Genomic DNA, 13550 nt, shown 5'->3' with positions numbered 1-13550 from the left:
GGTGGCTTCCAATCTTTTATGTTGTTTTCTATTGTTTTCTCTCAAATGTTTTAATCCTAGGCTCAGCCTTGGACACTGGGGCAAAAATGTTGAATTAGTCTTTTCTTTAGTGATCGTTGTTAACGACACTCTTTCAGCTGCAAGTATGCTTGCGATGTAGCTTTAGTTCTTCATTGTTCTCGTTGGTGTAGCTGTTATAGCTATTGGAATTCTCCTAGTTGCTTTTTTTTGGCATTGCTGAGGTTGTGGAATCTGACAAGAAACATGAGCCTGCTTTTTTTTTTTTGCAGGTTTATGTGACCAGTAAATAGATTGTACACTTTGGGGTGTCGTAATTCTTGTCAGGCAATGAAGGTAGTGTGCCAGAATTGACAAAGATTTTCTGAGCCCCTTACAACGCCGTTCTTAATGGATGCTTCTGGCACACGACAGCACTTTAGAGTTGATGCTTCCGAGTTTCCTGTGTTGGTTGGACTCTCATCTGAATGTGCACTGGACGGCTACTCCACAACAGGCGTAGTTCGGTCGGATTTTATTGGTAATGCCTCTCCGTCTGCTCAACTAAGAAGCTGTGCTGTCCTCACACAATAATCTGTATGGAAGAGTTGAAGCTTGCTCTAGCATCTTTAGAGTTCCTCAGCTCTATCCAGACCACAGTGAGCTTGTGAGATGAGGGGTGGGTTGTCTGAGCAAGAGAAATGCCACATGACGCAAAACCAGGTGGTGGGCTAAGTGTGAGAGTCGAGGAGTAGAGTCCGTAGGGTGGTTCAGTAACAAGAGTCTTATGGTTAAATGATGACATAGGAAAAGCGCACTTTTACGCAGGAAAATCCAGTGTAACACTGACTCTTGGAGCTGAGTGCCTTTGAGTGAGTGGATGTTTTGATTTGTCTTATGAGAATGGCCAACCCATTCTGGGTGTTCCAGTCGTAATCTTTAAATCGGACTATCATTTTTTCTTTGATTTTTTTCCATGACTCATTGTTTTGAAGCATGCAGGTCAGGTAAAACTTAAATGCCACACCGGCAATGAATTCGTTGAATTTGGCGACCATGTCCACTTCTGACCAGGATGCAGTGGTAGGGTAGAGCTCGAATAGGCCGAACCAGTCGTGTACAGGTCCATCGTCTGCTGATCTGGTGTACTTGGGGATGCCAAGGTCAGCCGATGGTGCTGTCATGATGCCGGTAATTGCATACACCTGGGATCGTCTTCTGTGGTCAATATCCAGTTGAGGCATCTTGCCGGTGGCTTCGTGAATGACGTTAGGCTGATGAGCGCCGGTCAGGTCTCCATCCTGTCGACTTGTGTGACGCTAGATGTGCCAGACATGGCCTGGCTCATACACAATATTTTTATTTCAAAGCATGCACACTTCTTCCTCCTTGGCTTCTCCTACCGTGGCTTGTTGTGTCACATGTGTGTGATCTCTGTGGGCTATTGGGCACAAGCTAGATATGCGTTTCATTATCCAGGCAACATGCTATTGTGGCTTTGACACTGTGCTGTTGAACATGAAGTTCGGGTTTTGGTTTCTTGTAGCTATTGGCTATGCCAACGCCTGCAAGAGACCAAAGCCCTTTCGATGTCAAGATGTAACAATCCAAACAGTCTGTTTTGTGTGTGTTAAAGATAGCAGATTCTTTCAAAGTTCGCCGTCATCTTTCATAGCTATGATATAACTTTAGCGCATGCTCACAACATATTTGTTCATAAATTTTGATAAGAACAACATTTGCCTTGAAAAAAAAAAAAAAATGGAATTTTTATGACTAACTCATCTGCACCAATGTCGGAATCACCTTCGAAATTGGGGTCCCCACTTTTTCATCTCCAAACCATTAGCCCTCTTAACCCCGTTTACAGTTGTCCTTAGAAGAGCTTTTGCATATTGCAACTTGTCTTCGTTTACGTTGTGCAGCACTTCTCGGAGATAATGGAAGACCAGTTCGACTTTCACACGTACTGTATGCGCAAGATGACATTGCGTGCTTACGTGAGTCTCCTAAGGCTGGAGGACGTGCTCAGGGCCCATCCTTTCTACTTCAAGGCTGCAAGAGTAGCCATCCAGGTTGGTCAAACGTCCTGTACTCGACTACGTTGAGTTCGTCAACTTGTGAATTCTGCCATCAACTAGTGTAGTCTGCCCGACTTTTAGTGCATTATACAGTCGGCATCCGATTTTCCAGACCCTCAAAGGACCGCGAGAACGTCTGGAAAGGGAAATACTTTTAGTGCATTATACAGTTGGCATCCGATTTTCAGGACCCTCAAGGAACCGCGAGAACGTCTGGAAAGGGAAATCTGGCAGTCCGGAAAAACGAATGCAAGTGAAAACACACTTTTAATACAGTAAAACCTCATTATAACAAAGCTGGATATAACAAGCTAATGAATATAACGAAACAATTGTAATTACCCTTTAAATTCCAATACACGCTCATGTATATAAAAAGCTCATTTCAACGATGTGAAAATTTTCTCACAATGAATATAACGACCCATTCTTTGTCTACAACAAGCATTTACTGATCATTTTGGTATACGTCAATTCAATATCTTACAGCGTGCGACAGTTTACGTCTCATCACTGCTGCGGTAATTAAATACTTGCACCTTGCGCTCTCCGGTACTCGCCTGCCAACACCTTCGTTGCTGCGAGTCTCCCAGCCTCCCCTTTCCTCAGAAACTAATGGACTCGCTTGCGCAGCAACTCGTGTGCGCGTCAGCCGGCCTCCCGTCTCCTGTAGAACTCGTTGACACGCCCTCGCATCTGACCTCCTCAAAGTGGTATAGGAGTTCACTGACCTCCTTCTCCCTTTCAGTTCCTCTCCGAGACAGCAGAAATTGTAGCTTTGTTCCTTGTCGTTGCTGTGGAAGAGCGACACCACCTTTATCAGTTTCCGCCCCTAGACACAATATGTACAATGATAGTGACCAACGTAAGTGCAAAAATATAACAGTCGAGCAGAAGTCAGCAATGTTGAAAGCCGTTGAGTCTCGCATCAAGAAAAAAAAAATAGTGGCCTAAGATTTCGGTGATGTCGCCAGTGAGTGTGCCGTGGGTAACCAGGCCCAGACGTCCTGGGACGCTCTCCTTGATGCTGGCGTTGTGTCTGACTGCGACACTTTCTGCACCAACGTCGGTTCTATTGCTGGCGCGCTGACAACCGAAGAGTTGATGCAGAAATTGTGCGCACGTTGACAGGGGTGCATGGCAACGGTGACGAATGTGTCGACATACCAGAGCCTAATGTTGACGAACCCGACGCCCGCGCAAGTGCTGGATGCGACAGACCTGCCGTGCCGCTTCATTGATGCCTACAATGATGGCGAGGACGAACTCCAAATAACTGCTGCAGCTGGAAAAGCAGTCATCCGCGTGTGGAAGCGTCGACAAAAGTCTATTAAGGACTATTTTTCCATCTGCCATTTTTCTCAAAATGTGATTTTATGACTCTGTTTAATCTTGAGGCCTCAATATCTTGGCAGCTATGGCAGCTAGAACACTAATTCTTTTTGCTATAGAAACCTGTATGTGTGTGGAATGCACGTATGGAAATGGAATTTAAAAAACAAGCCTTTTCAATTAATTATGTATCAAATTTGTAATAACATGCCAATTGCTTTTTCAGAGTGTAAAATTCAATCTGCCATAAAATAACTAAAAAAGCTAAATAAAATAAACTACTTCCATTATTTCAATCTCCCATCATTATTCTATGTTGCCATATCTTAAATGTTGCATTTAATTGGGCACTTCTTTTTTAACGAGGCCTTAAACGATGGGGGTTGAACTTGCATTATCTTGGGAATGAGATGAGTTACATTAAAAGTAATTGTACATTTGAAATCAGCAGAAAAAACTGCACAAGCCTGTGCAGTTTCATCAAGATCAATGAAGAAATAAAGAAAAAGTGTCTAAAAGGAGTCTGCCCCCTTAAGTATTACTGTGCTGATGGGAATACTACCACACATATCACAAGCTCCAAAGATCCATCATTCCTACTTGAAATCTGGGACGTTCAAGTTTTCAACTTAACCGGCAACACAAACGTATGTATATGAGAACACAAGAAAAGTACCACCAAAATGGAGCAAAGGTGATTGTGTAGAATGTCTGTGCAAATAGATTTTCCTAATCCGGAAGTGCGCTTATCTGCTATGCAGTTTGTCCTACTAATGGCAGCTAGTCTCTTACCTGAATCCTTCAGTACCTTTACTGGTCATGAAGCTCCGGTGAAAACGTGATGTAGGGACAGGAGCAACCGCTAGGGGCGCCCTCACTCATATCAGGCCAACCGCGACACTGCAATTGTACGGCACACGCTGGAGCTGTTAAATGTTAAATGTAGCCGTGATGGTTGAATACGTCTTCAGAGGGATTTTACCTTCAAGGAAATTCGAGGAACCTCTAATACTGTGAAATTTAGCGTCCACTGAGGCTTTGAAGTTCGAAAATTGACGACATACATGCTGATTCTACTGTAAGATATGCTACCGATATAAAAGCTTACTCATGCTGTATTTTCCCTGTCCCTTTTTATTGTTTTCATCATCAAGGCGTGAGCCTTACATGCCTTTTCAAACATCAAAAATTGACCGACTGCATCCCACACTGGTCAACATGTCAACATAGCGTCAACATGTGCCACAAAAAGTTATCTTCCGTCTATCCTTCCGTCCGTCTGCTAGTCTGCCTGCCTGTCCGTCCATGCGTCCGTCCATGCATCCATCTAGAGAACACTCAGTACCGCCATCTCGCATACCCTGTGGCACATAGCCGCTTTACGCGTCCGTCTCCCGGTCCGTCCGTGCATCAATCTAGAGAAAAGTTATCTTCTCGTGCTCATGATGCAGTGATATTGAAGGTGAACTTTTCACACTTTTACAGCTTGCGCAAGCTTTTTACAGCATTTTGGTGCATTGCGCCCTCACCTTAGCAAGCTTCTGTTGGTAGCGTTGAAGTCTCCGTTCCATGCAACGGATGCGTGCTTTGAATATAGATATGCTTTGGATAGAACGGAGAACGGTGCACTCTGGGGCGTAACTAGTGAGAAACAGGCGTCATCGGACTCGAGTTTGAAAAAAGCTGAGTGACAGCAATTTGTGGCCTTCTGGCGTATAACTACATAACATTAGTGTCAAAATAAAAAGAAATGTCAACACCATGCATCTGGTTGTGTCGTGTATTTATCAAGGTAAGGGTGCGACGCGATACCATGCGCTTTTTTTTTTTTCAATTTCTTTTTCGGAGATTTAAAGTTGAGGAGTTCAACCTATATTCTGGTTTTTATGGTAATAATACGATGAAAACTGCACGATGACACACCACGATATTATGCAGTGACACCATAGCGGCACCAGCAGCCAGCTTCCTTCTGGTCTGCTCGATACCCCGCGCAGAGATGCAGGGCCTCCCCGCGGCCTCCGCGCGCAGTGAACAAAGCTCTTCCATAGAGTTTCGGCGAAGCTGCATGACCAGTAAAAATATTCAGGGACTCTGCTCTATTCGAGCTCAGTTAGCTTGCGCTATGACATTGAAAATGTTAACTCTGCTGTCTTTGTAGAGACGTGGATAATAAACAAGCCCCTGTTTGTGCAACTAGGACCTCGTTTCCACTTGAAGCACCACCATGACCGCCATCGGCAAGGGCGAATATGTATTATAAGGAAGTCTGCTTCCGGATTACGAAAATCTCCTTTTCTTTTTCGGTGGGACAGTTGTAACCGACTGTAGTGTACTCTATATCAGTGTATAAGACAAAATGTTGAATTTTGCAGGTTTACCTTCAACTTCACGACCACCCTGTTGCGGAAACAGAGGCGGCAGAAGAGATCAACACAGGTGAGTCAGCTGCCCTTTGTTGTTTGCTTTTCAGTCCCCAGACTGCTGTTGATCAAGCTAATATTTGTTAGCTGTAGTAGCGCTTCTAAGTTCGTAGTGCGCCACTTGTCAAATAAGACTTTGCACATTCCGAACGAGCTTGTTTGGAATGTGTAAAAATATAATAATAAAAAAATTCTAGCCTGCTTACTGGTCCTTTTAGAGAGCAGGAAAGTATTTGAGAACGCAATAAAAACGACAAAAACAGGTGCAAAAAGGTTTTCAAATAGCAGTATAAATGTTGTATTCATTGTTTATTTACGCTACCTGAGAAGAAGAGTTTAAAAACACCATGAGGTGAGGCACTGGGCAGCAGACATGCTTCACTCCATCTCTATGCTGGTTGTTTTTTGTTTAAGGATAGGGAAAGATTTTTGACCTTGAAATGATACTGAATTAGGATATTAGGCTTGTGTGTTTGATGGATGTTAATTACCATAATTACTCACATGATAGGCACACTTCTCCTTTTTAGAAAATCACATTAATTCACCGATCATTTTTTATGCCACCTAGCTGAAATTTGTGCGCTGAATGGTACCCATCGTTTGACGTCACAGGCTCGCACACCTCATCCAAGATTGCAATGGAATTGTAAACCACCATTAGAGTATTACGAGCTCGAACCATGCCCCCTTTTCCTATTAGTAGAGCCACAACAAAGAGCTACGTTGATTGCGTACAAAACTGCAATTTTGATCGCCCGCGAGGTCCCATTATTAAGCGTCGCAACCAACAAAACCAACCAATACTGATTAGGCTTAGCCTTGGTACGACCGGGGTTTGCAGGCACAGGAGGTCCGGGATGAAGTTGTCGAGGCAGGAGGAAGAGAGACTTGAAGAGGGTTTATTTACATTATATACAAGGTGAGCTCTCGTACATGACGAGCTCTTTCTTGCATGGCGAGCTCTCAAATCTGGCATTCCTCTACATGGCGCTCGTCAACATGGTCTATAGGGCTGCAACGAATTCTAGTGGAATGCTCTGACAATCTTAACTCCGTTTCCACCACCACGGAACCCTCACACGCTGCTTTCATCGCGAGCTCTTTTTCCTCGGAACGGGTTAGAATCTCAACCATGTCCTTGGAGGTACTAGCCTTCTGTGATTGGACAGTACCATCTGCACGTGTTCCCTGATCTAGGGATCTGGGGAGCACATACCCTTTAAAATGAGCCACCCACCCGGCTCATTTGAGGAAGCGCCATGTAGAGAAATGCCAGATTCAAGAGCTCACCATGTAAAAGAGAGCTCGTCATGCACGAGAGCTCACCATATACATAATGTAAATAAACCCTCTTCAAGTCTCTCTTCCTCCTGCCTCGACAACTTCATCCCGGACCTCCGGTGTCTGCAAACCCCAGTCACAAGAGCCTACGGTTAGCCCTGTTGTTGCAAGGTTTGTACAAGATAACATGGAAAATTTGGCATGGAAAAGATAGCACTCGAACACTGATCCAAGAGCAGCTCACAGGATAGGATGTTTGGGTTAGCAGTCAGGAAATCAACAGTTACAAAAACCTTCCAAGCTTGTGCAAATTCACGTAGTGGCAGGAAAAGTGAAAGGTCACGTCGGAAAGCCAGGAATCTTTTAAATTTGTGGATGAAGTAGCAAATGCGATAACTTGGACGCTTTTCCCGACAGGAGACTCAAAGTGCACTTGACGCGATAACACGTTCCATGCAGAGCGTGCGCGGCTTGCTAGTGGCCAGAGCTGCGCCGGTGGAAAGGTAGTCCGACACCCAGGCAACCTCCCTTTTTCACTCATTGAGCCTGCACAGCAAGCTTTTCTTTTTCCTCGCGCTCCAGTTAACATAAGAACTACTAGCCAAGGCCAAGTTCTTGCTATGCGTAGAATAAAAAAAAAACAACAAAAAACTCGTTTCTCTTGACCGAAAAATGGGGGTGTGCCTATTATGCATGTATGTTACCAGGGTAAAGAAGCCTTATTTTTTGTATTATGGTTGGCAAGGACTAGTCTAGTTCGAATACAAATACATGATTGTGCTAATTGCTGCTCCTTTAAAGGGACTCTTTATGTTCTTATGTCGATAATTTTTTTAATTATGTTTTTATGGATACTCAGGGGATAGCTGCCTAGCGATGTGACTGCAAGTTATTTAGCTTTCCTGAAAATGTTGAAACCCGATATAACACATTGTTTTGGCCTGACTATGCTTAAAATGCACTCTTTGGATGCCTAAAAATCCGGCCTGTAATGATCACAAGCTCTGCAAGTGCTGATGAAGTCCTTGATTAAAATGCTTCTATGAGCATTATATGCCTGTACGGGTGAGCAACAGCTCAAACCGCCTTTTCCATTTCCTGCCACTGGGTAGCTGGGGTCCGGCTGTGCTCCTAGACGGCCTCCCAGTGTTGCTTCGCTTGGGCAGCACTCTGTTCACAGCTACCTAAAACTCATGAGAGTGGCTTTAGATATGGCTGTATAGGTGGTGACAAACACAACTTTGGCCTCAGCACCCATTGGTTTCCACTAGCCAAGACCAGCAATGGGGGAATTTTCTTCTGGCACAGTATTTTACCTTCAACCCAATCTGGCTTTTTCAAAAACTGCCGGATGAGCCCTCTCTCCTCTACTGTGAAGGGACGCAATTTGGTCAATGTCTCTTGGCTTTGGGGAATTCGTATCCCCATCTCCTGATTAAAGAGATCGAGAGGGCAGAGAAGCTCTCGTCCAAAAATGGCTCTTGCAGGTGTCATTCCTGTAGCAGTGTGCATCATAATGTGTTGCCGATACAGAAATCTTGCAAGTCAACACTGTATGGACTTTTCAGCATCCCTCAGGAATGCTCTTCTCAGCTCTGTCACATAGCGATCTGCCTGGCCGTTTGTTGCATAGTGGTAAGCTCGTGATGTTGCAGCCTATATGCCTTTCAATGCATAGAACTGCTTCATCTCGTTAGAAGTAAACACTTTTCTGTTATTGGAAATGACCTTTCAGGGAATGCGTAACGTTGCTAAGAGGCTTCAGAGCATATCGATGACAGCTGCGGATGTTACTTGCATCACATGCCGGACTTGCACCCACTACATATGTGTGTCCACAACAATCAAGTAGGTGCACCCGAGTAGTGGACCCGCGAAGTCGGCTTGCACCGTGTGCCATGGTGTCTGAGGATGGTCTCAGGTGGAAATAGGAGCTTTGGGTTGGCTGTTCTGTGTCGAATGGCATTCACAGCACTGCTGCACAGTTTTCTTGGATCACCTTGTCAATTCCTGGCCACCGTGTGTATTTTCTTGCGCACTTCTTCATGGCTGCCATATCTCAGTGATCAGCGTGCAGAAATGTCGGAACATGGGATTACGCTGAGCTCGGTATGATCACCCGTAATCCAAGTGTGAGGCACTCGCAGTGAAATGCTAGTGCAGTCACTCATCATCTGTGAGGAGCAAACTCGTCACTTGCGAGTTTCTCCCCTGTGGCGTCCTGCACGGCCTGTACAACCTCTAAGGGATGCTGTCATGTTGTGCCAGGCGTGCTATATCTGTAGCAGTAAACAGAGGTCTCGACAAAGCTTCGAACAATAGTACATCACCTGGCACGGCATTGTTGCCTTTGATCTGTGTGCTCAGATGAGGAAACCAGTTTCGTCCAAAGAGGTTACAACCTGCTCCCTTGATGACAATAAGTGGTAATGTCAAGGTCTTGTTCCTATGCGTCACATCCACCATTGCACATCCAAAAACTCGAATGAACTGTCCAGAGCATGTGCATAGGAGAACGGCTTCCTCCGCCTCCCCCCCCTCTGAGCGCGTGTTTATCGACCAGCATGCGAGCCGATATGCGCGCGCATGGTTGCTACGGCTATATATGTCACTGATGTTATGAGATTAAAGTTAGTTGTGAGTGATGCCCTTTCTGTCCTCAATTTTTCTTCTTTGATGGTACACACGTTTTTGTATTTCAGTATGTCAAAGGCTTTCTTAAACTTCAAGTCCTTTTTTGTGAACAACCGTTGCTTTGACCTGTTAATTTCGAAGGCCGCAAACGGAACTATCACGCAGCATTGCGTCAAGAGGGAGCATTGTCGGATTTTCTACACCGTCTGCACTTGTTCCAAAATTGTAATCTGCTGCTAACTTTTTGAGCACTATGACATAATCACTGACCGTTTCGTCGGGTTGTTGATCGCGTCATTGGAAGCTTGCCCTGCAGAAGACTTCAGGTGTCTGTGATTCAAAGTGAGTCTTGAGCATTTTGACTACGTCTTCGTAGCCCACTTGGCAGGGCTGCTTGGGTTGAACGAGGGCACAGGCGACATTGTCTGTTCCCCCGCGTAGTGTCAGCAGATGAATGCGTTTCTTGGAAGCATTCGTAATGTCGTTTGCCTTAAAAAGGAACTGTAACCTCCCAGGTCAGGATCTCTAGAAGCCAGAGCTGCTGCTGAATTCGGATAGCCAACCAAAGTAAGGCGTCGGCATGCTGTTTTCTTGACGTCAGTAGAGTGCCAATGAGTGAAGTCTTCCTCGTTGCCGATTGTTAGTTCTTTACAGCCACTCATGTAGCCCACGATTTATTTAACTCAAGAAAACGTAAATAAGTTAGCTAGGCGTGGCTCAGGCGTTGGAGCCACTACTAGCCAGCATTCATTGTAAGACTCGCGCTCATGCCACAGTGCCAGTGCATTCACACTTGCACTTCGTTGTTATCGTCTTCAGGCGACATGTCAGTTAGAGTGGCGGTTCCTGGTCTTTCTACCATCAGGTCTAATGCAGCTCCTGGTCCTCTTAAACGGGGCTGGAGTTTGATCCAGGACATCTGGCTTACCAGAACAAAAGCCTTTTACTTTGGACAGCATGCGGATATCCTACCACGGTATTCTGCGTTTTTACTGCTTGAGGAAGGGCACAGGCACTGTGGAACTGCTAGATAGGCAGATTGTAGGTGGCTGCTGGAGTATGCCCACCTTGGTGGTACTGTTGTGGGGCTTGGATGTGACTTTTTTTTTTCTTCCCCACTTTCTAATATTTTATGCATATTTGTCCTTCAGTGTTTATTACTATGATATTTTTACACAACAGAAACAAGAATGCCCAAGAAAGGGGATGACGATCGCAATAGCAGTTGTGTTATTGCTGTTCTGCTATCATGGCTCCAACTGTTTATACCTATCCCTGTATATTTTGTAAATATTTCTTCCTTCCATGCTCTCACCGATAGGACCATATCTTTAAGGTCATACATGTAATGATGATTTTCTCTAATTCAACTTTGCAAACTTGGTCTTTGATGATCATAGAACAATTCCACTTATGAAATGGTTTGCTTCCCCCTCCACACAATGCTAAGAAAAAAATCTATTACTCTATGAAAGGGGCCGCGCAACACTTGTTTCAAGTAGCTATACAATGGATTCAGTAAATGAGCCTGTTATTTCACTAATACACTGCCACTAACATCTTTAAAATCCCTCCAGTATGAGCGGAGTTACAAAGATTTGTCGCATGCTGTTGCATTCACTCATTTCTTGCTCCGACGAAACCACTGGGAGCTAAGCAGGGAGGGATGGCATGGGGAAAGAAAAAACGTCATGTGCGCCTCGCAACTTTGAGCACTTGCCCACCCTTCTGTTTTGCCCCGCCGCGGTGGTCTAGTGGCTAAGGTACTCGGCTGCTGACCCGCAGGTCGCGGGATCAAATCCCGGCTGCGGCGGCTGCATTTCCGATGGAGGCGGAAATGTTGTAGGCCCGTGTACCCAGATTTGGGTGCACGTTAACGAACCCCAGGAGGTCGAAATTTCCGGAGCCCTCCACTACGGCATCTCTCATAATCATACAGTGGTTTTGGGACGTTAAACCCCACAAATCCAATCCACCCTTCTGTTTTTTTTTTTTTCCCCCTTCTTTGAATACGCGGCTTTTTAGTGCAACCACACGCGTGGGCAGTTTGCGGCCTCCTGGGGTTAACCCGGTCACAACATAGCGCGCCATGCTCAAATCAGCCAATGGCTGTGACAAGTGATTTTGGAGCTTGTTTTGTCATCGTTTCATTGTCGAGAAAAGCACGAGCAATTTTTAGCTGACTTTGAGAATTCATCATGAATTTCAGGCTACTCGCTCTGCCATAATATTTGGCTCGCGTGGTCTCGAGAGCCTCTACTACCGATCGGCAGCGTTTTCTGAGTCAGGGTTGCACTGACTTTCGAGTAAAATTTTCTAAACGAGTGAAAAGTCGCTAAAAATCGCCATTTTTCTTCAAATTGCCAAATGTAACCACTCTACATATGTGTGGTGTGCCTAGTAATAAAAATTGCTAATGTGGAGCCTGTGGAATAGAGTACAGTATCATTCATAACCCCTGAATTATATTGAAGTCTTTCTAATGCCAGTCGCATCACCCACTTCAGCATGGGAGCTCTGACAGAAGGCTCGCCTACGCCAGCAGTGTCCCTGAATGCTAGCGCCTGATAAATAATTGTGATGGTTTCAGTTGTTAGCGTAGACTCCATAACGAGAGGTGTGCAGCCTGCCTGCAGATTCAGAGAAATTCATTGCAGTGGAATCATGTGTCCGACAATTGAACAACTTAATTACAAAACAACGGAAATAAATTCAGAAGTACTGCTTAACTGTTGCTGTGCCCACACTGCGTTTTCTGTACGGCAAGATTTACGCTACACAATTGCTTTGATGCGATTTCTGAAGGCGGCCCAAAAAGCCGACTTTTTCGCCATCTAGGAAAGTATGTTAATAGCAACTATAAACTCCAGATACCACTTTAAGGAGTACTAGAGCAGTGAAGAAGACAACAAGCTAGTACGAACAGTTGGAGCAATGTTTGAAGCATGCGGCATAGCCGTCATCTAGCCACTTCAGAATCGAAACTTCAAAAAGCTTTAAGCTCTTGAAGAACTCGGTATAATGCCACCCACCGCCTGCAGGTCCACAAAGCAGTCTGTTGACCTAAATTTTGCTGAGCGGTTCCTGGCAGACACAGCAGTAGGCCAGTGCCTCCAGAATCTAGGTATCGTACTGATGTAGTGAATTCCGCATAAAGTTTGCTTCCTACTGGTGGGTCTAAAACTACGAAAAATACAAAAGCATTCTCATCCATTCGATTTGAACGAAAAATACAAAAGCATTCTCATCCATTCGTTTTGAAGGCACCGAGTATAGAATGCAAAACTCTGTTGACTCCTAAACCGAAAATTGCTGTAAATTCACCATGTAGCCACTCGAAATTCTAGGTCGCCTCACGCCTCTTAATTTCGCCAATTTTGCGAAAAGTAGCCGCCAGTGGCAACACTCGTTCTGACCATGCTCAAGAAATGTTCTAGGGGCCCTTTAAATTGAGACACTTAGCTGTAGAGCGGTGACGCTGTGCCTAAGTCTCTTCAGCTGATGACCTAGTTGTTTAAAAGGCAGGAAGAGGATTGTGCACTTCACGCAGATTGCTCAGATGCATTAGAGCAGTGTCACAGCTCTACTCCAGTGTCATTTTTCGTTCTTGTGCAAAAAACGACGCAACACAAAAGAAGGTTACACACTTCTTGTTTTGTGTGGTGTCTTTAGTTGTGCAGTTTCGAATCATATTTCTTATACCTCGGGCTCCGTAATGCGTTTCGTTGGTTAGCCAGTCCTAAATAGGGGACTGTATAAGACGGGAAGTTAAAAAAAAATCGCAGCAAATCTACGGAGT

General features: G+C 44.9%; 1 protein-coding gene across 1 annotated transcript in view; it reads left to right on the top strand.

The window, feature by feature from the left end:
• The window catches only part of Naa15-16 (N-alpha-acetyltransferase 15/16), a 120327-nt gene that overhangs the window by 22335 nt on the left and 84442 nt on the right, over window positions 1-13550 (top strand). The window contains exons 15-16 of the mRNA XM_037428799.2: window positions 1923-2072; window positions 5786-5849. Of these exons, the coding sequence (XP_037284696.2) occupies window positions 1923-2072; window positions 5786-5849 (214 nt within the window). The remainder of the gene's footprint in view (window positions 1-1922; window positions 2073-5785; window positions 5850-13550) is intronic.

Source organism: Rhipicephalus microplus, chromosome 2 (assembly GCF_043290135.1).
Source record: "Rhipicephalus microplus isolate Deutch F79 chromosome 2, USDA_Rmic, whole genome shotgun sequence".
Taxonomy (NCBI): Eukaryota; Metazoa; Arthropoda; class Arachnida; order Ixodida; family Ixodidae; genus Rhipicephalus; species Rhipicephalus microplus.
The sequence above is the reverse complement of the archived record's forward strand: the minus strand, read 5'-3'. Positions and strand labels throughout refer to the sequence as shown.